The sequence below is a fragment of the Gossypium raimondii genome, chromosome 10 (genome assembly GCF_025698545.1).
Source record: "Gossypium raimondii isolate GPD5lz chromosome 10, ASM2569854v1, whole genome shotgun sequence".
Taxonomy (NCBI): domain Eukaryota; kingdom Viridiplantae; phylum Streptophyta; class Magnoliopsida; order Malvales; family Malvaceae; genus Gossypium; species Gossypium raimondii.
In genome coordinates, this window is record NC_068574.1 from 9,037,231 (window position 1) to 9,060,770 (window position 23,540).

Consider the following 23,540-nt stretch of genomic DNA (forward strand, 5'->3'; position numbering starts at 1 on the left):
AGGTTAAGTAGTATTTAATACTAAAATTTAAAAATAAAAAAAATTACAAGAAAATAGACTAAATTGACTAACCAATTGAGCTTTTAACCCTTAAAACTCTAACTTTTCTCCTTCTTTCTTTCTCTTTCTCTTTCTCTTTTTCCCTGTTTCGTTCTATTCTCTGTTTCTTTTCAATTCCTTTTCTTTTCTTTTATTTGTTTTGTTTTAATAATAATAATAATAATAATAATAATAATAATAATAATAATAATAATAATAATAATAATAATAATAATAATAATATATTTACTTAATTAATAAGCAATGCATATTTTATTATTAAATACATATGTTTATTATTATAACACATGTATTTACCAACACCATCCACTTGTCAATTTATGACTTAATTGATTATGTAGTCCCTTCACTTTTCCTCCAATCTATAATTCAACTTTTTCCCTATATGCAATCTAGTCCTTTCACCTAATTACTCTTAATTTAAACAAATTCACCTAATCAAAACCTAATTAACCAGACAATTACCTATTAAAATATTTACGAATCCGTTTTACAAAAATGGAGACCCGAAAGTACACTTTTCAGTACCTGTAACTATCGGGTCGTTACAAGTTAGGGTTTTGTTTTTAAAATTAGGATTAAGGTTTAGGATTTTTAAGTAGGATTTGAGTTTTTTAGGACTTTAGGTTTGTTTTATATTTTTATATTAATTTTTTTAATTTTTTATATATAATTTTTTTATAATTTGTTGAGATGTAAAATTAATAATTATTTAATTCAATTTTTAGAGGGATTGTATTTACACCAATCGTATATTCAAATTATTCGAATTGCAAAATTCAAAGCACATCATAATCAAAACTCAAACTGCTCGGTTTGATTAAATATTCCAGTGCATTATTTTCAAATATCGATATAGGTTTAGAAAATATATCCCAGGAATCCCGACATATGTGATGGTTGAGTGGCTAAAATTTTGGGTTTAAATTTTTAGAGAGAAGGCACTCCACGTAAGACGCTTTTTCAGTGCATGTTAGAGAAAGGCATTAAAAGCCCTCCAACTAGACGCATTTTCAGCTGATGTGACAAGAAGGAAGGTTAAAGATACTACCTTCAGTGGAGATGGAGAAAAAAATTACGTTGAATATACCAGAAAATCCCTTTATTTCTCCTTATGATTATGACCTCAATCTTATATATGGTGTCAATTAGAGGTGTCCATGGGCCGAGCGGCCCGGCCCAGCCCGAAGGCCTGCCCGAAATATGGAAGAGTTTGGGTAAAAATATAGGCCCGAATATATAATAAATTTTTATTTTTTTTATTTTTTTAATTTTAAAATAATTTTTTAAAATAATTTTTTGGTGTTTATTAAAAAAATGGGCTAGGCCGGGCTCGGGCTTAGAAATTTTTTCCCGGGCCGAGCCTGGACAAAATTTCAAGCCCATATTTCAAGCCTAGGACGCAGGCTGAATTTTTTTTGGGCCTGGCTCGGCCCGGCCCATGAACACCTCTAGTGTCAATATGCCACCACGTCCGGGTGTATTCAAAGCTTGAAACCTCTATCAACTGGCTCCCAAGTTATACTCCAACTCATGACCGCATAATGGCCGTCGACTGGAACATTTACATACACTTAAACTCATGATCGTATAAAACACTATTACCCCAAAACTTGACTTCCATAAGATGAGCTACTAAAATAATGGTCCCATCCCGACACAGCCTATGAAACGTGTGAAAAGAAATTAATATATTGGCACCAAATGTCAAGGTTCAAGCTTTGGTAACCTCATCCTGAAAAACAAAAATGAAACAGCTTATGAAGAACCAATTCCATGATTTGGTTATTCTATAGTCACAACGAGAACATTGCCAGTTGCCCCTCTATCCATGGATTTCTAGTTTCCACATGCAATTAAGACCTTTAGCTGTACAACTTTTTCTCGAAATGTGGACATCTACATCATTCACACATGGTTTGCATCAACTCTTTTTATTTTTTATTTCTTCCTTTTAATGAATGGCACCTTATTCTACATTCCATTATCCTTCCCTCCCTCCCTCCCCCCTCCCTCTTCTGTTAACGTGTGCTGAGTATGAGTCCCAATATCAAATATGTAATTTTCACAGTGACGACAAAACACAACACAACTGAAACTATGATAGATCAGCTTTTCAAGTAGCAGTTGTATCAGTGTTCATACAGATGTCTTATCTTTAAACTTCTTTCTACAGTTGAGATACCTATATTGTAAGTCAATTGCATTTTGTTTCTTTAATAGTTAGATTAAAAATTAAGCTGGTGTTTTCTGTTAAATATAACACATATGGACTAATTTTTAACAAAAAAAATTATTTTGCTATTTCATATAGAGGACTTACTCGTTATTTTAATTGCAATCTGTGAATTTTTTTAATGTAAAGGCATTAAAATTAATGGATTAATTATGTATTTTATACATAAAAATGTCACCTTGACTTCTTCGAAGGTATCCAGCAAGACAGCCCCAAAATATTAAAAAAGAAGAAGGTAAAGTTGGTAAAAAAACAAAAAAACTGTAGTGGTAGGGACAAGTTAGTGCTGTATCAACTCTGGAATTAGCTTTAAGAGAAAAGAGAGCTCCTGCTGTGAGAACTGCAGCTTTGACTTGGTCTCAGTCTCCTCGTCCCCTTCTCTTAATCCCTCATTTAAAGGCTTGATAATCATGTCATCCACTGCATGCGAGATCTCTTGAACAAAATCAACTATCACTCCATCAATCCCCATCAAATGTTGCATGCAAACAGCTTCAGGCACATTGCTGCAATAACAAGTTTAATTCTATATTAGATCCAACCTTCCAAGCAATCAACTCTTTACAGATTTGAAAAGGGATGCAAGTTTATTAAACAATGTCAACATCAGAATTAAAAAGTGTTGAAGTTTATTAGGAAATTACTTAAGTTTGCCGTATGTGAGGAGAGAGAGCTTAGACTCTTTGATCCTAGGCACTGCTCCTGGATTTCCGAACACTCCTTTGACCTCAGAAACAATCCCTTGTAAACCTCCTTCCATGCACACCTTTATGGCCTCCTCCAGGGAGTTTCTTCTTACATCATAGTAAACTTGAGTCCCGCCGTTCGTTAAGAAGAAAACCTGTTGATTTTCCAAGTTCAAAACATCAATAAAATTGTATATGATGCATAAAAATAATAATAAATTGTAGCTGGAGTCCTTACAGGGTAAGTGTTCTGCAATTTCCTAACCAGTTGAGCAGCATCAGGGTGAAAGCTAGAGAAGATTATGGGCCTATCTTTAGCATACTCAGATACCACCTGTGACATGATAAAGTTCCTATATTATAATAAGGCTTTCTAATTACCAAATGTTGAAAAAAAAAAAAAGCTGCCTCCTTTGATGTACCTGCAAGATGACTTGGAGGACATGGATGAGATGGTCTTGTTGGTAAACAATATGGTCATCAAATTTCAATTCAATATTGAAACCTAAAGAAGGATCAACTTTCTGGAAGGTTTCAGCCAATGTACAAAATGAATCATCAGTTTCAACATTCCAGTTGAGAATTTTCCCATCTTTGGTTTTCCTCAACAAACTCTTCCCCTGTTTCCCTGCTTCTCTCTGGGGTCCAAAGCATAGAAATTCTTCCAGAGATAACTCTGTGACTCTTTTTTCGAAGACAGTACCCTGAAATAAAAATTTAATTTTGGTAAACACAGTAAATAAGCTTAAATAACCTTGCTAATTAAGATGCAAGTTTTGAAGGAAAATATGTAACTTTATGTAACTTACATTTTCTTCAGAGAAGATAAAGTCGTCATGGAAAATGACAGGGCAGTCATCTTTCGTCACCTACAAAAAACCACAATGCCTTTCTTTACTTTCCTGTGATTGGCTCATGGCCAGTTTTTCATCACCTCCGTAGCTTTTTGTTTTCTTTTTTAGTTTCTTAAAATCAAAATCTGTTTTTGTTTTAATTTTTTTTTAAAAAAACACCCCCAAAGAAAACCCACCAAGAAAATAAGCACAAATCAGTAATCTTTCATTTGAAAATAAGAACCAGAAATCGAAATTCATAGTAATGAAAAAAGACTCCAATCTTTCCAAGGAAATATAAACTTAGGGTTTTATTTTATTTTCCTGTTTTTAAAAGGAAAAAATTGGGGAAAATTTTCTTTGGAAACGCGCTTGTAGGCACGTGAGGGAAGAAATAAACCAATCATGAATCATATTATCCACCCAATCCGCTCAGATTAAGACAGAACATCTTGTCGTACGCGGCGAACGTACGACGCTTGTCCACAGAACAACCTGGTTTCACGTGTTCTAGCAAGATCTCACGGTAATTAAAACAAAAAAAAAAAAACAAAGAGGTTCCCCAGAAATAGAAGAGTTACCTGAACGTCGAATTCAATGAAATCAATGGGAAATTTAGCAGCGGAATTGAAGGAAAGAATGGTGTTTTCTTTAATGGCTTTCATTCTCGAATCAGAGCTTTGTAAAATATTCATCCCATGCCCTCTATGCCCTATTACCAAAAACTTCGGTACCTTAAACGTTGCTTCACTGTTCAACTCCAACCCTAAACACAACAAATATATATAAAACCATCATTAGCCAAAAAAGAAGAATAACCCCAGATATTATAATAAAGATGGAAGCTATATATATATATGCACCTTCGGAATTAAAACGAGACGAGTAGAGAGACAGAGAAGCGTTGTTTTCTGGGACTTGGTCGAGGTTAGGGACGTCGGTGACATTAACAGCTTTAAGAGCCATTTATCTTGTAACAAAGGGGGATAGAGTAAGAAAGGGAAAAATTAAGGATCTTTAGTTTGTTTGATTGTGAGGATTTGGAGAAGAAGGGTGTGTGTATTTAAAGGAGGGGGAGGGGGCGTTCCATGAAGGTGAGGAAAAGAGGGATCTTAAAATCAGAATTTAGAATATTCTCTCCCAGTTTTCCAAACCCTAAATTATGCCTTTGGATATTCTTTGTTATAACGTCGGCTTCTGTCTTAAGTTACCCACTCACTGGTTGACATGTCACCTTATTCCGTTAAGTTTAACGGCGATTTTATCTCTTGAAATTTGGTTATTTTTTGTTAATTTATTTATTAAAAGGAACTTTTATTGACTAGACCGGGACATAATTTCAACAAATTACTTCAGTTAAATTTTTATCTTTTTTTTGAAATTAAGGTATTCCCATCTCAAATATGATTTATATTCAAGTCGCGTTAATACTATTTGTAATTAAAAAAAATCATAAAAATAGAAAATGAATTCATCACATTCACCGAATTTGGTTTAAAAATTCCTTTTCGGGAAGGAGATGGTCTAATTCATTGTGGGTTAGTTGGGATCGGATCAATGTAAAATTTTAAGTTTGAGTTTAAGATGAGATTTTTTAATAAAGATGAAAGCTATATATATATATATATATATATATATGCACCTTCGGAATTAAAACGAGACGAGTAGAGAGATAGAGAATCATTGTTTTTTGGGACTTGGTTGAGGTTAGGGATGCCAGTGACATTAACAAATAAATTTTTTTTAAGCTCAGTCCAAATAAAAAATACTAAATTCGAGCTTGACCCGTCAGTATTAAATTTTTATATAAAATAAAGTTAAAAATATAATATATCAAGTACACTAAAAATATTAAAATAAATGTTTCCTAACAAATTAAAAATACATTAAAAAAGTCTTTATGCTTAAATAACACTAAGATAGTTACAACTTAGCAACTTCTAAACTAGTAGCAGAATTAATAATAAAATAAGATTCATACAATATTCAAACAATAATAACAAAATAATAGTAATATAATAGGAAATTGGTAGCAAAACAACATCAAAATGGCAACAAACAGCAACAAAAAAATTAGGCAAATTCAAGCTAGGTCGAGTCGAGCCCAAGTTAAAAAATTTTACCCGAGATTCGACCAATTTAGAAAGCGGACTTTATTTTTGTCTAAATCTATTTTTAAATCTATATTTTTATCTCATGAACAAATGTTGGAGGATGAAGAAATGATCGCACCAATGATTTGTTATTAGATGGAATAAAAAGTAAGTATGAATGTTGTACGGTAGAATTTTCATATTTGGAAATCCTATAAAAGGAATTAGCATCCGGAAGAATTTTATCTCTAATTTATTTAATTTCTCCAAAGAAAAAAAACCATCCAAATGACGTACTATGTTACCAACAGACACGTGGCTGACAAAATTATGTTGACATTTACTAGGTCTAATTTCATTTTGGTCCCTTTACTATGTTAAACTTTAATATTTAATCATATCATTTTAATTTAACATAATTTAATCCTACTCTTTAATAGCATTGCTAACTAATGACATTAAAGTGAAAACATAAAGATTTACTTTAAGAAATAATGTGAAATTGAAAATGAAGAGGGACTAAGACTAGAACTGGAGAGATTGTTAAGGGTAAGAAGCAATTGGATGAGGAAGATGATGTGTTTCCACGATAGAGTTGCGTGGAAGATAGTTGTATAAAAATATTATAAAATTCTGCAATGTTTGCAACGTGGGAGTTGTGTCATTAATTGGACACATAGATAAAGATGGGGTTGAGGTGCTACCTTACGCTACGGCTCTTACTTCTTGGTTTTAAATGGATTAATCAATTAATTATACCAAAACTCAACTTAGTTTGTGAAAACAAAATGAACTAATCCAAATTATTTAGTTTTTCTTAATCAATTTTGATTGTGTTATGTAACATCTTTTTACTTAATATTCCATCAAATTTTGTGTATATTGTTAGCAAATTATGTTAATTTAATTTATATTAAGACATTGATCATGATTTTAATAAATTTGTAATTTTATTATATTTTACAGTTAATTTTGCATAAAATTAAGTTATATTGCTACATATTTAAAAATGTGATTAATCTATTGCAATGTTACCATGGAATTGACTAAACATGAGAGCAAATTAAATGTCACACATGAACAAGTCATATTGACGGCTAGAGCATGATTGGGTTAAGAAATTTGACTTTAACCTAGTTGAAGTTGGTTGTTGAAAAGAAATCTAATTGTGTCTTAAATTGGGCTACAAGAGAAGCCCAAATTCGACAAGCATCAAGAGCAGCCTAAAAATCATGTTTTGAGATAATTAAATTGTGGTCCTTATACTTGCAAAAAGATCACAAATTATCCCCCAACTTCCACCACCAAAACTATCCAACCTATTCCATGAATCAGGGGAGAATTGTTCAATCAACAACTTCCCAACCATGCATCCCACAATTCATGGCCGGCCATGAGAATGAGAAAATCAAGGGATTTTCATGCAATCTTCAATAACCTTTCAAGCCCTCCATCCACTATAAATACTACCTTTCACTTCACCATCCCTTATCCATCAATAATTCATTCATTTTTCATTCTTTACGCATAAATCCATTCATTCTCCCCATTCCCCTTAGCTAGCAATTCCTTAAGAAAATTCTCTCTTGGTCGGCCACCTTGAGGAGCACTTTACGAAGGATCAGAGGAAGCCACTACGACTGATTTTCAGAGGACTGCCGAAGTTATTAAACATGTTCGCAAATTATTTTAATGTTTATTCCATTAACAATGATAGCTTAATTTTGTTTCAGTTAGAATGATTACATTAATTTGATGAAGTTCATTTTATTCATGTTTATGATGTTTGTGCCTCAATCATCCATGCTTTCAATTAAATTCATGCATGTATTTCATTCATTAAAATGTGATTGAATATATTAGAATTAGTTTTAATCCTAGCCAGATGACAATTAATGGACACAATAATTGAAAGATGCATGCTTAATTTAGATTCTAACCCGATTAAATTAAAGGTTCGTAATAACTCGAGAGAGCCCTATTACCTTGCATAACTTTTAGCTTTGTGTGATTAAAGTGTTTCAAACCTAATCTATCCCTGTTATTTCACATAACTCTAAGAAACCCTTAGTTAAATATGATCATGGTAGTATGCATGGTTTTCTTAGTAAAAGATTCTAAAAGGACTTATAGCTTATATCTGGTTTCAAGTTAATGAAAGATCGAGTTTCCATGGAATACTTTTCGAATATTGTTAAACATGATGAAAGATGAATTGAGTCAAATGTTGAATTGTTCTAGCTCATTCATGTTATTATTGTTGAAGCTTGTAAAATTGCTGCTAAACCATCTCATATCATTCCTTGCATTTAGATTAATTCAATTGCATTTAGTTAAAATCAAATTTATCCATCACATGAAAATTATTGTGTTTTCTTACCAATTCGTAATCTTTAATTTTGCAATTATTTTATTAACATATATAGTCCATGTGGAGACGATAACTCTTATATTTACTTATTACTTGATAACGACTGTGTATACTTGCACAAACCTACAGGTTACAATGATTAATGTTTATATAATTCAATTAATGAATATAGGATATAGTTAGACCTGATTATGAGTGCCATCTGTCCAGGTCGAAGATCTGCCTGAAAAATAGGAAGGTTTGGGTAAAAATATAGACCTGAAAAATGGGTTTGAACAAAAAAAAAAGACATATTTTCTAAATGGGTCGAGCCTTAAGTAGGATTTTTTGGCCTAGGCCTGACCCGAATCAATTATTTTACTGCTGTTTGGCTGACATTTTGCTACTCGTTTGCTACCATTTCACTATTATATTGTTACTATTTTATTGTTATTATTTGGATATTGTATAACTATTGTTTTATTGTTAATTTTGCTACTACTTTATAGGCATTTTCTTGTTAAGTTGCAATTATTTTAATGTTATTTAAGTATACATATTTTTTTAATGTATTTTCAATTGGTTGGGAAACATTTATTTTAATGTTTTTAGTGCATTTGATGTATTATATTTTTAAATTTGTTTTTATATAAAAAATTAATCTAAAAAAATTAATACGGGTGAGTTGTATTGGGCTTGGATTTAGCATTTTTTTAATTTAGATTGAGCTTATGTTGAATTTTAGTCCCATTTTTTGAGCTAGACCAAACTCAAACCTAAACATTTACATTGAATTGGCCCAAACCCAATCCGACCAGACCCATGACAGTTCTATATATAATTAGTAATCAAATCAACCAAATTAAGGCTACTAATACTAGGTTATGTATTGGTAAAATTCCAAAAGAAGATGATGTATAAGATTATTATTGCTAGACCTTTTAATTGGTTTTTCCTATAGGTGTTTTGTTCATGAACCAAACATTAATAAACAAAATATTGCTACATACCCCCCTAACATTAGTTCCATGAGCGTCACTAAATGAAGAAAAGAAAATTAAATGAGAAAAAGAAGAGAGTTGATGGATGCAAGGTTGGTAGATGTGAAAACATGATTCAATCATCTATTCATTTAATTGATGCTGATACGCAAACTTAGAAATTGGATCTTGTGCGCTCGATATTTACTTACCAAGACGCTTAGAAGATTCTTCGCCTTCCATTGGCACAACATGGTACGATTGACAGATTGCGATGGTGCCTCAAGAATTTCAAGGAATATTTCATGAAGACTGGTTATCGGCTCTTTCTTTGTGGTTATCCCGAATCAGATGAGGATCGGTATAATGTTGTGAGCGCGGGTACTAGTCCATGTATAGACAACTTTAGGAAATTCAAACACCTTTGAAAATTAAAAATACAACTTGGAAATTTCTACATAATTTTGTACCCACTAATTTTAATATGTTCCGTCGTCAATTGCAGGGGGGATGCGATGTGTCCTAGGTGTGGCACCGATGCTGAAACTCCTCTTCATGCATGTTGAGATTGCTCGTTAGTGCTTCCCATGTGGTTGGACTAGGGTTTTTCCTAGCAACCGGATCTTTCTAATAAGGGTTTGGCGGCATGGGTGCAACATCTCTTCTCTAGAAGTACCCCTACAACACGATTAACCATCGTAGTCACAATTTGGGCATTATGGTACTCACAAAATCTTTTGGTCCATAAGAGGATATGATAGTCAAGACGGGATATGGTTACCTTTATTTCGAGACATGTTCTACAATTGGAACGATTATTCATAGCTTTAGTCATTCAACGCACTCAGATTTTAGGGTTTTGGTAAATACACATAGACTCTTTTATAGGGTTAACTTCGATGTTAGTTTTTCCAATCAGTTGGGTGCTACAGGGGGGAGTTGTCATTCACAATGCCTCGTGTTTGCTTATGGGGTCCACCTGTTTCTGGAATAAGTATGTTTCCTCTCCGTTGACTGCAGAGGCCTAGGCTGGATTACAGAAGATTCAGTTTGCGAAGGATATGGGCTTCAGATCGATAGAGGTTAAGGGTGACTCAAGGCATGGTCATTTCGAAATTCTAGTTTGCCAGCGTTGATCGATTGGAAGTTAGTCCTTATGCTTGGGAATTAAAGCAAATTTCTTTGGCTTTTAAGAAGTGCATTTTTCAGCATATCAAACGTGAAGGTAATTGGTTTGCCCACCTATTGGCAAGAGAAGGTTTTCTCTGTCGATGTGCTACTTGGTGGGTCAAGGATGGTTCATCGACGATTTTGGACATCGTGGAAAGTTAAAAGGGGTGGTTGAGGTGTTCACCTTTTGGCTTTTGGCTCGATATAGAGTTTTCGGGGCGTGGGTGACTTGTGTCAGAATAGATGGTGTGGTGGGTGGCTGGAGATTGACAATGGGTGGTTTGGTTTGGGTTTCATCGGTTGTGGTGCTTGTCTCAAACCTCATTTTATCAGTGTGCTTCTTCTCATCAACTAGTAAGGAACGAATGACAAGTTGTTGGAGACTGTCAGAGATGCCAGAGTTTCTTTTTCTCTCTTTACAGGCATCGGATGGTTACTTTGTGAGCTTTTCTTCTTCTTGCATGTTCAGTTTTGGTCGAGGAAGGCTCTTTATTTGTGGTTGGGTTTTTTTTCTTATTTTATCGGTTTTTCATTTAGGGCTTGTTTGTTTTCTTTGTTGTTTTTCTTTTTTGTATTTCTAGTTATTGCACGTTGTCATTTCGTTCTAATAAAATCCAGCCTTTCAATAAAAAAATTATTAATGAATTGGATTAATATAACATTTGGCACCTAAATTTGACATTTTTTCCTAATTTGGTACCTAAACTTTGTTTTGGCCCAATTCAGTACTTGAACGTGACATATTTTTCTAATTTGGTACCTAAATGTTTTTTGGGCCCAATTTGGTACCTGAACTTGACATTTTTTTCCTAGTTTGGCACCTAAGCTTTCTTTTTGATTTAATTTGGTATCTAAATTTATTAAATGTTATACAAATTACATAAAACACTAACTAAGTTTTTTTTGTTATGCTACAAAAATATTGTCATATTAAAGAAAATTCATGTTAAAAAAGGTATTGAGTTATGCTTAATTAATTAATATTAAATAAGAAAAAAGATTTTTAAAACCTCAAATTAAAAGAAATTCATTATTTTCAGTTAACAAATAAATAAAACTAAAAGTAATTGAGCATAGAAACTACAAAAATATCATATCATTTGTGCATGTTGGCCATACATTGATTATTTTTGCTACTTCATAAAAAATTAACATTATTAGTATATTGGAGTAATTTGTAAAACATTTGACAAGTACCAAATCTAACCAAAAAAAGGTTTCAAATTAGGAAAAGAGTCAAGTTCAGGTACCAAATTGGACCTCAAAAAATTTAAGTACCAACTTAAGAAAAAGTGTCAAATTTAGGTACCAAATTAAGAAAAAGTGTCAAGTTCAAATACCAAATATTATATTAAGCCTAATGAATTGTTAGATTATTTTTATTATTTAACTATTACATGTGATCTGTAATAAAGAAAGTAGCATCATATTCTATCCCTCACTTAGTTGACCATAATTAATTCTAAGAAAATTTAATAAAAATATTCTAGAAATTATTTAATACTTAACTAGATCAAGGATAGAGATGTTCACGGGTCGGGTTGGATCGGGTTTGGGTTGGGTCCATATAAGGTATCTAGATCAATTTTTTAAGTTAGGGTTCGGATCGACCCAAAATATGGGCTTACTTTTCTACCTAACCCAGGCCCAGTTAAAAAAAGTAAACCTGTCCCATTCATATTTGATTTTTTTAAATTATTTTTTATTTAAAAATATATATTTTTAAAAATATAATATACTAAATGCACTAAAAAATGTTAAAATAAAAAAATTCTAACACATTAAAAATTATTTATATTAAAAAACACAAATAAATATAATAAATTTTATAATTTTGTATTATTTATATTCCAAAAATGCATTAAGAATGTGATTAAAACATGCTACTTTTGAAGGACAAAATTCATTCAAAAATATCGGTGGGTTTCTTGTGATATGTTGCAATATGATATAAGATGGCTTTCTAAAAATTGGTCCAAGGATGGGAAAAGCATAAATGTTGTTCCGTGAGTCCAAATATGAATTCTTCTCATCACATCATCTATACTCTCTCCCATTAAAAATAAGGCACATCATCTTTTTTTTTCTACATTATATGTAGAGTTGAACTAAACTTCCAAACCACTTTCCTTTTTTTTCTTGAAAAATATTTATCAAAAAATAAAAATAAAAAAATAAAAACAAACCCTGAAACCCAACATCGTCCTCCAAGATATCATTTCATCAGAAGCAAAATAGCACCACTCAATCATAAGTTTTAGCTTTCTTTTATATTTTAAACATAATTAAATTATATTGCTTTTCTATTATCTTCTCTACTTGGATTGTATGTTGAATTTAGTTTAATTCTACCAAATTCTGTATGGACAAAATCCAATTTCAATTATGATTGCATATATAAAAGCAAATTATATGAGATATACAATTAAGATATTACTTCTATTTTCTAATTCTAGGCTTTATTCTTCACTATAGAATTGTGTTTTTATTTTGTGTGATTAAAATCAGTGATTTTTAATTTTTTTCAATTCTTTCAAAAAGATATCTAGAAAAGTCATTTCGATCAGTTTTAGTAAGTAAAGATAACGTTATTAACTCGATGGTTAGTGTTGATATATGTCCTACATATGTTTATTTTTACATGTCAAATGAAGTAGGTGGAATGGAAAATGTTGTGTTTACAAAAAGATATTGTTATAATTACATTAACAAACAGACGACGATGATGATTGAAGTTGGGAATGGTCAAAGTCAAAGCAAGTGAAGATCCAATGTTTTTTTACACAGTTCAAGGGGATCAAGAAAATCGAATAACAAACTTCTTTTAGATAGATGGTAGACTAAGAATTGATTATGATCGGTTTGGAGATGTTGGTTTTTGACACAACTTATCATACAAACAAATATAATTTGGTATGTGCTTCCTTTGTAGGGATTAATCATCATCGATAAACTGTAATGTAATGTCTGGGTGTGCGTTTTTGTTAAATGAGACTGCTGCTTCTTTTGCATGGTTGTTGAAGTCTTTCTTGCAATCAATAGGTAATCATTCACCAAAGACTATAATGATGGATTAGGATCATGTAATTAACAAAGCAACCGAATAAGTCTTTTATGATTCATGACACATTAGGTTTATAGCATATTTCTAAGACCGCTCCATCACATCTTGGTAGTCTCCATGCAAATGTTGAGTTCCACGCTTTGTTTATAAGTGTTTGGAAGGTTGTGAGTGGGAATTAGAATTTGACGAAATTTAGGGAGTTAATTGAAAAGTTACTGTTAACTATTTTGATTAATTAATAATATTATAAGAATATAGATATCAAATTATATTAAAAATTAAAATATAAAGATAAGTCTCAAATTTAAGAAAATAAGATATTTTTATAAAATGAAAAACAAAAAAAGTTAGTATAATATTTACATAGAGATTTTACATTGTGGATACATAAAAAGCTTTGAATCCATGTAGGAATACTTGTTAGGCAGCAAAGAGGAGGATTAATAAAAAAAGAGAGAAATAAAGCTTGACGAAACATTGGCACTGCAAATATAAGCTACTCGATGATGGCCCAATTAAACTCTATATGCCACCCAAGTATTGGTGTCATCGATGTCGTCTTGGAAACTCATTGTGTCACCTTCATATGTCAAGTTAAAACCTGAACTTACAACACTTAGCTGTTTAATATTTCTACATAAGAAACTGAAGTTTTGAGTTTTTAATTATTTTATGCATATTTATTATGTGCGAATCAAATAAACATCAATTCAATCAACTTAAACCAAGTATTTTATGCGTATTTATATATGGGACATCAACTCAATCAATTTAAATTAAATATTTTATATGTATTTATGATGTGTGAATCAAATATTTTATGCGTATTTATACATGGGACATCAATTCAATTAACTTAAACCAAGTAATAGATGGTGCACTTTGGTTGATTTTAAAGATTCTGTGCATGTACTAATTATATATAAGAAATAAATACTAAAAAATCCTGTTAGAAGAAGCGAAGAAGCAGGGGAAAAGAGATGCCAAAATAGGGGTAATGGGGCACATTGCATTGGTCAACCCTCCTAAAAACGGATCAATCAACTCTTTCCTTATCATGTTCCACAACAATTTCCTGTCCCTACATTTCCCCCACCACCATGACCATTTCTATTTCAATTCATAGAAATTAAAAATTAAAAACTACACCAAATTAATTCCTTTCTTTTGTAAAAAAGAATACCCAATGCAACAATAGTTTCCTCCTTCGTATCTTCGTTTTTTTGTGCCCTTTCCTACTACTTTTTTCTTCTTGTAAAAACTTAGCCATGGAAAAGGATGAAAAGTCATCAAGTTTTAAAATGGCAGATGGCGACGAAAACAAGTCCGAAGTTGACAATAAAGAAGAAAAGGCAGCTGCAGATGAGAAAGAGGAACCAGAGGGAACTGAGACTGATGGAACTGAAACTGAAGAAAAGCCTCAAGAGGCAGAAAATGAAGGAGGCGAACCTGAAGAACCTACTCCTCCACCATATACCCTTGAAACAGCCTTTGAAGATATTGAACATTTCTTGTCAAATCTCTCCACCATCTTGAAGGAGAAGGAGGAGGAGAAGATAGAGAAGGAGAAGAAGAAGAAGGAGGAGGAGGAGGAGAAGGAGAAGAAGAAGAAAGAGGAGGAGGAGAAGGAGGAGGAGGAGGAGGAGAACGAGGAGGAGGAGGGGAAGGAGAAGGAGGAGGAAGGAAAGGAGGAGGAAAAGGAGGAGAAGGAAAAGGAGGAGGTTGAAGATGAAGGTTTAGAGATCCCGGAGTTCATTGAAAAGTATTTGGATCTTCTTGAAGAGAAAATATCTAAGCTTGAATCCACTGCTGCTGAGACAAAAGTGAAGGGGCAACAACCTCCTGAGGATGATCCATTGTTTTTCAAAGTTGTTAGGCAGATATTAAAGCTGTATAAGGATCTATCAGCACCCATCAAACCGGAGTCCAAGCAGGGCCCTTTAATCAACCGCATTTGTGGGATCCATTTTCGTGCTTTGTGTTATCTGGAGGACGAATTCAAGTATCTCCTGGAAGAGTTAAGAAACGTGGAACCTGATCCTAAACAAGAGGTTGCAGCAGCAGCAGCTGCAGATCAAGGCACTGAAGCTGGTGAAGGTGAAGATAGACCTGCTGAGGAATCCAAGTTACAAGAGTATTCTGACCAAGTTTTGGCCTACATGAATAAAATAGCCATGGAGATGATCTCGGGAGGACACGAGTTTGAATGTCGTGAGATTTACATGACCTGTAGGATGCATATAATTGGGGAGACCTTGAAGAATCTTGGGTTCGAGAAGATTAGTATAGATGATGCTCAAAAGATGCCATGGGAATTATTGGAAAGGGACATACCTCCATGGATCACCATCTTTAAACAATGTGCCAATGTCCACTTCCCTGCCGAGCGCAAGTTGGCTGAAACAATCTTCTCCGGTCATCCTTCTTTATATGAAACAATCATCACTAACCTTGCACGTGGCTTGTTCATCCAATTTCTCAATTTCCCTGAAGCAGCTGCCTTTTGCAAGCTTACCACGGAGAAGCTCTTTAAATTTCTCGATATGTACGAGGCCTTGCGCGATAATCTTTTTGCCATTGATAGCGTGTTTCCCAAGGAATGCGCTAATGAACTCAGGACGGAAACAACGACATGCCGTTGTAGGATCGGTGAGTCTGCGATTTGCATATTCTGTGATCTTGAGAATTCAATCAAATCGGATACAGGCAAAACCCCAGTTGCTGGCGGAGCGGTTCATCCATTAACCCGCTACATAATGAACTATCTCAAGTATGCATGCGAGTACAAGGATACAATAGAGCAAGTCTTCAAAGATCATTCCAAGATTGAAAGAGCTGATTCAACAAGCAGGCCTCGGGATTACGAGAGCCGCTCATTAAAGTACAAGAAGAATGATGCCGGAGAAGATCGACCCCCATTTCAAGAGCAGTTGATGAGAATCATGGATTTGTTAGATTCAGCTATCGAGGCGAAGTCAAAGCTTTACAAGGATATTTCATTGAGCTGCATCTTCATGATGAACAACGGACGTTACATGTTGCAAAAGATAAAAGGAACAGTAGAGCTCCACAAAGTGGTAGGGGATAATTGGTGCCGCAAAAGATCGTCTGATGTTAGAAACTACCATAAGAGCTACCAAAGAGAGACGTGGACCAAGCTGCTGGGTTGCATAAGCAATGGAGGACTGAATGTGCGGGGAAAGGTGGTGAAACCGGTGCTGAAAGAGAAATTCAAAAGCTTCAACGCCATGTTTGATGAAATACATAGGACTCAAAGCACTTGGGTGGTGTACGACAAGCAACTGCAATCAGAGCTGAGGGTGTCCATAGCATCGGTGGTGATACCAGCCTACAGGTCATTCTTGGGAAGATACTCTCAATACTTGGATCCTGGACGACAAACGGAGAAGTACATCAAGTTCCAGGCTGAGGATATAGAGACTTATATTGATGATCTGTTTGATGGAAACCCAGGGGGCAAGAAAACATAATTAATTCAACATTTATAATTGAGAAAAAAAAGAAATTCAACTTATTTAGCCTTAAAAATGTTTTTGTACCAAGAAAACAATTGGTTAGTGTTTTTTTATTGATTTAGACAGCAACTTAAGCTGCTTGGGTTGGATGGTATGAATTAAATGTGCCATCATAGAGAAGAAACATGCATTTTTTTTTTATAATTCAATTTCTTTTGTTCTTGCATGTATTTTTTTTCATAATTAGTATCTCACACAAATGTATGCGAAGAGCATCATGATCAATGATGAACTCTATGATTTGTGGTTAGTGATTGGCTAACACAGAATATACTTTCAACTCTTTATTAATTATGACCTAGCTTCTTCCTAGTTCTATTTTCTTTTTTATCCTCCTAAAAGTTAACCATTGGCAAATCAACAATCGAAGGCTGGATATCCACCGTTTGGCAATTATGGAAACATAGGAATGCTGTATGTTTCTCTAATACAAAATCATGGTGAATTCAACTTGGCTTTTCAAACACAACAGGCAACGGACCTTATCAGCACAACAATGACGCGAACTAATCAAAATCACAGGTGCTACTCAACCCCTGACATCGACCCAAGAATCCAACTACAACCGTACTATGGTATCCTTTCTCTTCGGTACAACATAAACACATCAAACTATGGTGTAGCACCTGCAATCCATGGCATCAACCCTAATCCTGTAAAATGAATTTGCTACCACTTACCAAGGATCAAGCAAACACCATGTCAAACTGCTCCTTGCTCGATATCTTCTATGGCAACTCAGAAGACTACGCATCCAATGCTGTCGGGTGTATTACCCAACCAAGAAATGGGAAAAGAATTTCCTCGAGAAAATACAGGTTCAATGGAAATTAGCCCCGATAATGGCTGACATTAGATACGTTGCCAAATATATCTCCTTGATATAGGACATACGACGTCAACCATTGGCCATACAGGAAGAGCAAGAGCAGTTGCTGGTCCACATAACCTACTTACTTTGTTTAGTTATGTGATTTTGTTTTGTACCGAAGAAAAAAAAGTAACTATTGGCTTGGGTGTTAGGAATATACATTTTTGTTTGATGATTCACAAATGGTCCATTTATTTTGGTTTTGCCTAATCCATTTCAACAACTATAGAATCCAAGTTCTCCTAATTTTATACCTTACAATTACACGGGATACTTATTAATTTATTTTAAACTCTCAAAGGAGAAAAGTGAAATTTATTTTATTTATTTCAGTTTTAATTATTATGTATGTGCTTTTATTTATACCAGTTTTAACTCACCCGAACCACATCATAATATATGTTTTAAATAAATATTAAAATGCCCTCAATTTTTTTAAAAATAATTAAGGCTCGCTTTTTTTTTTTACTTAATTGAGTACTTGAACTGTCAAAATGTATCAAAAAAATCCTTTGACATTTGATTGTTAAAGTTAACTGTCTCTAGTGTTTTTTCAATTAAAGCCACCCCGTGCCACAACCCCGATGTGACATGTGGCAAAAAGAATTATAAAATGTAAATTTTAATAAAAAATATTTAAAAATTATAAAAATGCATTAATAAGGCACTTTAACCATTAACTTCAATCGTTGACCGTTAAAATTAACGGCCCCATTTTTTTCAGTTAAAGTCATCACGTGTTTCTGCTAAAAAAAAAAAGTCATCACGTGTCGCAACACAACGTGACATGTGACGAAAAACGATACAAAAAAATCAATAAAAGTTATAGAAAAATTATAAAATACTTCTTTTGATACGATAATTTTTATAATTCTTTTTACGAATTTTATATTTCTTTATAATTTTCTTACGATCTTATAAAATTTTATAAAATTTTCTATATTTTTATTTTTTTTACGATTTTTTCTAATTTCTAATATTTTTTATTAAAATTTAATAATTTTTATTTTTTTATCATTTTTTGTCACATGACACGTTGTGGTTGTGCCACATGATGGCTTTAATTGAAAAAAAATTAGGGGCGGTTAACTTTAATGATCAACTGTTAAAGTTAACAGTCAAAAGTCATTTTTGATGCATTTTGGCAGATCAAGTACCTAATTGAGTGGAAAAAAAAACAGAGGCTTAATTGCTTTTTTTTGAAAAAGTTTGAGGGCTTTTTTTATGCATTTTGAAAGTCTAAGTACCCAATTGAGTGCAAAAAAAGAAAAAGCAATGACTTAATTACTTTTTTTTTGGAAAAAGTTTGTAGGTTTTTTACACCATTAAGCCATTAATAAAAGATTTAATTAAGTTGGTGTCATGAATTAATCGGGTACTAATTTAGTTAAGAAATTATTAATATAACCATTTTTTAAATAAACATTATTATCATGGACCAATTCAGTTAAAAATTATTAATATACCCTTTTATTAAATGAGTATTAATATTATTTTCATTATCTTTTATCTTTCCATATTTCTATATAGTTTTAAATAAAAGAACTAAAACTAACATGTTTAAAGATTGAACCTGTATTTAATGAAATTATAAACAAATTCTTTATCACCACACCAATAATAATTTTTAGTAAATTAAAAAATAACTTTTAACATAAAATCTTCTCTCTCACCAAATTTGTGTATCTATCTATACCATTATTTAAGCTCCCGGCTGAGTTGGTGTCACCCTCAATTGGGTCACCAACTCGGTTAGAAAAATTGCGGAAGTCATTTCATATTTTTTTAAAAAAAATATAATTTTTAGGGTACTTGAGTCTTTTTATTGAAAAAGTAATAAAAATATAGGATTTTTACCTAAATAATATAAAAAAATAATTAATTACGAAAAAGATATAGAAAACAAGTTAATTACGAAAATAGGCATTTGCTAGTGTTTTGATGGTGCAGCCTGGCAAATCGGCGCACCAGATTGAAATGTGATGACCTAAAATATTGATGGACCTGATATGTAAATTTCCCGTTTTGGTTGGCAGGTGGAAAAAGGGCCTTAAGGGTGGCGGCACCAAATTTTAAATGGATAAATTCTTCATAAGCCCCCTTATTTATTATTTTCTTCATAAACCCTTTGTTTATTATTTGCTTCATATATAATTCGCAGTTTCATACTCAATGCAATTCAACCACACAAAAACACTGCACTCTTTTGGGTCATTATTTCTTTTGTTCTCAAACCCCAGCTTCAAGCCTTGAATTACAAACAAAAACATAACTTGACAATGGAGAGCCATTTTGATTAGGGGCCATAACAAGAGTAGTTTCTTTATGTAAAAACCAGCCTTGTTACAGAATACCTCAGGAAAGTGCTACCCCTAGAACTGCAAAATAAATGTAAGTATGTAACTTCCCTATAGGGTCACCGATGTATATTTTAAAAATGAAGAGGTGCATTCAAGGCTAATTATCCCCCTACCAAAGGCATATATAATTGATCCACTCATCTCAGCAAAAAATAAAATGACTGCAATGGACTTACATAATTGTTGTTATGACATGACATGCGAAAGCAACATTGATGCTTGCATAGGGCAAGACACCTTCCTAGTTCTTAGGCTCAAAGTGGCGTAACAAAAGTTATGCCAAAATACGTAGTGCCAGGCGCAAAATCATGAAAGTAGGTTGAATTGCATGGAGTTTGAAACTGTGAATTATATATGAAGCAAATAATAAAAAAAGGGGGGCTTATGAAGGAATTTATCCATTTAAAGTTTGGTACCGCAGGGGTTTTTTCGGCTGCCAACCAAAACAGAAAATTTGTATATCAGGCCCCTCAATATTTTAGGTCATCACATTTCAGTCTGGTGCCGTCAAATTTTTAGGCAAAACCGTCAGAACACTATCGCAAATGCCTATTTTCGTAATTAATTTATTTTTATACATTTTTTGTAATTAATTATTATTTTTATATTATTTAGATAAAAGACCCAAAAATATATCTACGGTGGGATTTGAACCAAATTAATTGCAGTAGTAAAACATTTTAAATTTATTATATACATTTTATTAACATACATATTTTATGTCCTATTATTAATTAATTTTAAATAATATATTTTATTAAACTTTCCAGAATGGAATTGATATTTTGTTAATGTACGGACTCTCTTGAACCCAATATTATTACACTTTGGAGTTGTTTTTCTATCTGATGCAAAAATTGGGTTTACTCTACTGCATAAAAGAACAACCACGATGAAACATGTTTCTCTTGTTTAGGTGAGCTAACATCTGTGTTTCTCATATGTATGTGTTTGTTTCTCTCCATTTGCCTTTCTTTTGTGTAAACACGTATATGTTTATGTGTGCACTTCTGAATAAAGAATTAAATACAACATATGGCATAAGATTTTAATTATAGAAAAAACCAAGATACATAACTTGTGTGGAAGACAAATTCAAATTGATCATGTGCCTCCTCTAAAACCACCCTAAATTTAGCCATGGATTTTCAGCTTTGATGTCCCATTGACCCCATACCAGCTTTACTTGGTATTCGATCAGGCCTCATTTGCTCATCAGCTGCATCTCCAAGGACGAACATATATAGTAATATGCCACAAAGACATTTGAGTACCAGAAAAAAGTAATGAAATAGAAGAGAGGGTATAACGACATTAATTTAATATTCTTGTCATCTAAATCTTCATCTGTTCTTGGAAGACCTTCATAGCAGAAGCTGGCAATCCTAAAAGAACATTTATGCTTTTCCTCTCTTTGCCGTGAGATAAGAACAAGATTACTTCCTTCTCCGGCAGTGCAACTGGTCCTGATAGAACAGGCTCTCCCCATCCGAAATCTGTAGTGTGGAAAGATAGCCTAGACCATGTGGTGATGAGGAGGGTTGATGACAAAGATGGTCTAGCTCTTGTCACCTCGAAGTAATCTATGGCTGACCTCATATAATCATCTGTAACCATCTTAATTGCGTCCTGAATCAGCCCCACAGCATGTGAAAGTGGCTTCTCTAATAACAAACCTGCTTGGCTTATGGAATTTGTCAATACTATGCCATTGCCGAAGTAGCCTTTTGGTAGAGGTGGATTGAACTTAGGCCTGCCATCAACGGCAAAGAGAAGCTTGGTTTGTTGGTCAGGCAGCATGTTAAGTGCCTTGGTGCGAGCCCTCCACACGAATGCCGAAAGAGCTTCGAAAGTCGTGCATTTTTCAAGAGCCCCGTTTCCCATAGCGTCTTTCTTTAGTTTCTCAAGTTTCTCAGGCTCGAAACAGAAAGATCTATAAAGCATTTCATCTTTGTAAAGCTCATTAGTGTTGGACTTGTCCTCTATTTCAGCAAATTCCTGATGCAGGTGCTCTATCTTAGGTTGGCTTCTAGCTTTCAGAATGGCTCTGCCGGAGAATGGAGGGATACTTAGCTGCAAACCTCGTGCGGTTTCACCCCATGAATTGACAAACTCCATAGCACCAATGCCATCAAACATGCAATGGTTCATGCACAGTCCAAGCACAAATCCCCCGCATTGGAACTTGGTCACCTGAATTAAATTTTCACATGAGTATTGGAAATAATTCAATGTTGAGTACAAAGTACAATAGACTAGACTTTGTAATTAATCTACATACCTGAGCCACTAGAAGTGGCATCTCTAGTATACTTTTTGCACCAGGAATGTCATAAACCAACTTCCCAAGACTCTCAGGATCAGGCTTTGTTATGTCACCAATCTCCTCCATCTTACAGTTAGCTTCGGCTTCAACAAAGACAGCCCCTTCTCCGTTGCAGTCAACAATCAGTTTCCCTTCCGAGCTGATTGTTAGCCGCCCAGCAAGGGGATAGTAATGGGAAAGAACCTTCCTTAAAGCATCCTTGATCACTTGAGCAGCATTTCCATTCCCTTTCTCGTCTGACTTAAAGCAATATATGGTGCGAACAATCACTGCAATGTTTTGGTCAAGGTTGGAGAGAAAGTAAAGACCCTTTTCCGTGTCTTCAGCGGGATAAACCAGGGTCGGCTCTCCTTGCTTCACACTAAGCAGGGATACTTTGCCATTGGACTTCTCCATTATAGCACAACCTTCAATAGTTTCTACACCCTAAATCATAAATAAGAAATATGATCAGACGATATATCTATTAAACTGAGAAACGAAACTAAGCATATCTAATGGATATGAATGCAGAAACCCAGTATTCTGAGGAAACAAACCATGTGAAAAAGCTGGAGGAGAGTAATGAGATATTAAGTTTGCAGAGTAAACTAAAGAAAATTGTCAGGTCTCGGAGCAGGAAATTGCAGTAACCAAAAACTAGAAAAATATTGGAAGGATTGTAGTAGCTCGATGTCAGTCACAACTTTGTAATGGTATGAATGAATTTGTTAGATATATATAAGGGAAATTTTAAGACCCGGAGTCACAATTTTAATTTTACTTGTTAAAGGAAATGAAAATGACATGAAAATGCATGTGGCTGCGGTTCATTGGAGTTGGCACAGCTGAAAATAAATGAAAATGATATGAAAAGGGATTGGAGCTGGCAAAGGCTGGAAATGGTGGGGAAAACTAGTAAGATATGTGTATAAAGGTACGTTTCTTGCACTGAAGATATTGGTTTTGGTCCATATGGGTTGGGGGTAGGCCACT

At 33.6% G+C, this 23,540-nt stretch overlaps 3 protein-coding genes across 4 annotated transcripts; 1 reads left to right on the plus strand and 2 right to left on the minus strand.

Moving 5' to 3' along the window:
- Positions 1-2,337: 2,337 nt before the first annotated feature.
- LOC105777253 (glycerophosphodiester phosphodiesterase GDPD1, chloroplastic) lies at positions 2,338-5,488 on the minus strand. 2 transcript variants are annotated; one of them, XM_012600405.2, is made up of 7 exons: positions 5,458-5,488; positions 4,397-4,581; positions 3,792-3,851; positions 3,405-3,686; positions 3,221-3,316; positions 2,941-3,137; positions 2,338-2,802 (listed from the first exon to the last, which is right to left on the minus strand). In XM_012600405.2, the coding sequence occupies exons 2-7, from the start codon at positions 4,508-4,510 to the stop codon at positions 2,577-2,579; spliced, it is 975 nt and encodes a 324-aa protein (XP_012455859.1). In that variant the 5' UTR covers positions 4,511-4,581; positions 5,458-5,488; the 3' UTR covers positions 2,338-2,576. The 2 variants fall into 2 exon arrangements, with proteins under 2 accessions (XP_012455859.1, XP_012455857.1); XM_012600403.2 differs by lacking the exon at positions 5,458-5,488 and adding an exon at positions 4,679-4,870.
- A 9,167-nt stretch (positions 5,489-14,655) lies between these two features.
- Positions 14,656-17,320, plus strand: LOC105775241 (exocyst complex component EXO70B1). Its single transcript, XM_012597772.2, has one exon. It carries the CDS (start codon positions 14,741-14,743, stop codon positions 16,961-16,963), a length of 2,223 nt encoding a protein of 740 aa, XP_012453226.2. The 5' UTR covers positions 14,656-14,740; the 3' UTR covers positions 16,964-17,320.
- Positions 17,321-21,261: 3,941 nt separating this feature from the next.
- Positions 21,262-23,403, minus strand: LOC105778045 (omega-hydroxypalmitate O-feruloyl transferase). Its single transcript, XM_012601615.2, has 3 exons — positions 23,105-23,403; positions 22,521-22,991; positions 21,262-22,432 (listed from the first exon to the last, which is right to left on the minus strand). Exons 1-3 carry the CDS (start codon positions 23,105-23,107, stop codon positions 21,575-21,577), a joined length of 1,332 nt encoding a protein of 443 aa, XP_012457069.1. The 5' UTR covers positions 23,108-23,403; the 3' UTR covers positions 21,262-21,574.
- Between the last annotated feature and the right edge of the window lie 137 nt (positions 23,404-23,540).

Coding starts and splice junctions, on each gene's coding strand:
- LOC105777253 (XM_012600403.2), bottom strand. CDS start 4,781: ATGGCTCTTAAAGCTGTTAATGTCACCGACGTCCCTAACCTCGACCAA. Junction 3,687..3,791: donor TTATCTTCTCTGAAGAAAAT/GTAAGTTACATA, acceptor TTTTTATTTCAG/GGTACTGTCTTCGAAAAAAG. Junction 3,317..3,404: donor TCCTCCAAGTCATCTTGCAG/GTACATCAAAGG, acceptor ATCATGTCACAG/GTGGTATCTGAGTATGCTAA.
- LOC105778045 (XM_012601615.2), bottom strand. Junction 22,433..22,520: donor TGCCACTTCTAGTGGCTCAG/GTATGTAGATTA, acceptor AATTTAATTCAG/GTGACCAAGTTCCAATGCGG.
- LOC105775241 (XM_012597772.2), top strand. CDS start 14,741: ATGGAAAAGGATGAAAAGTCATCAAGTTTTAAAATGGCAGATGGCGAC.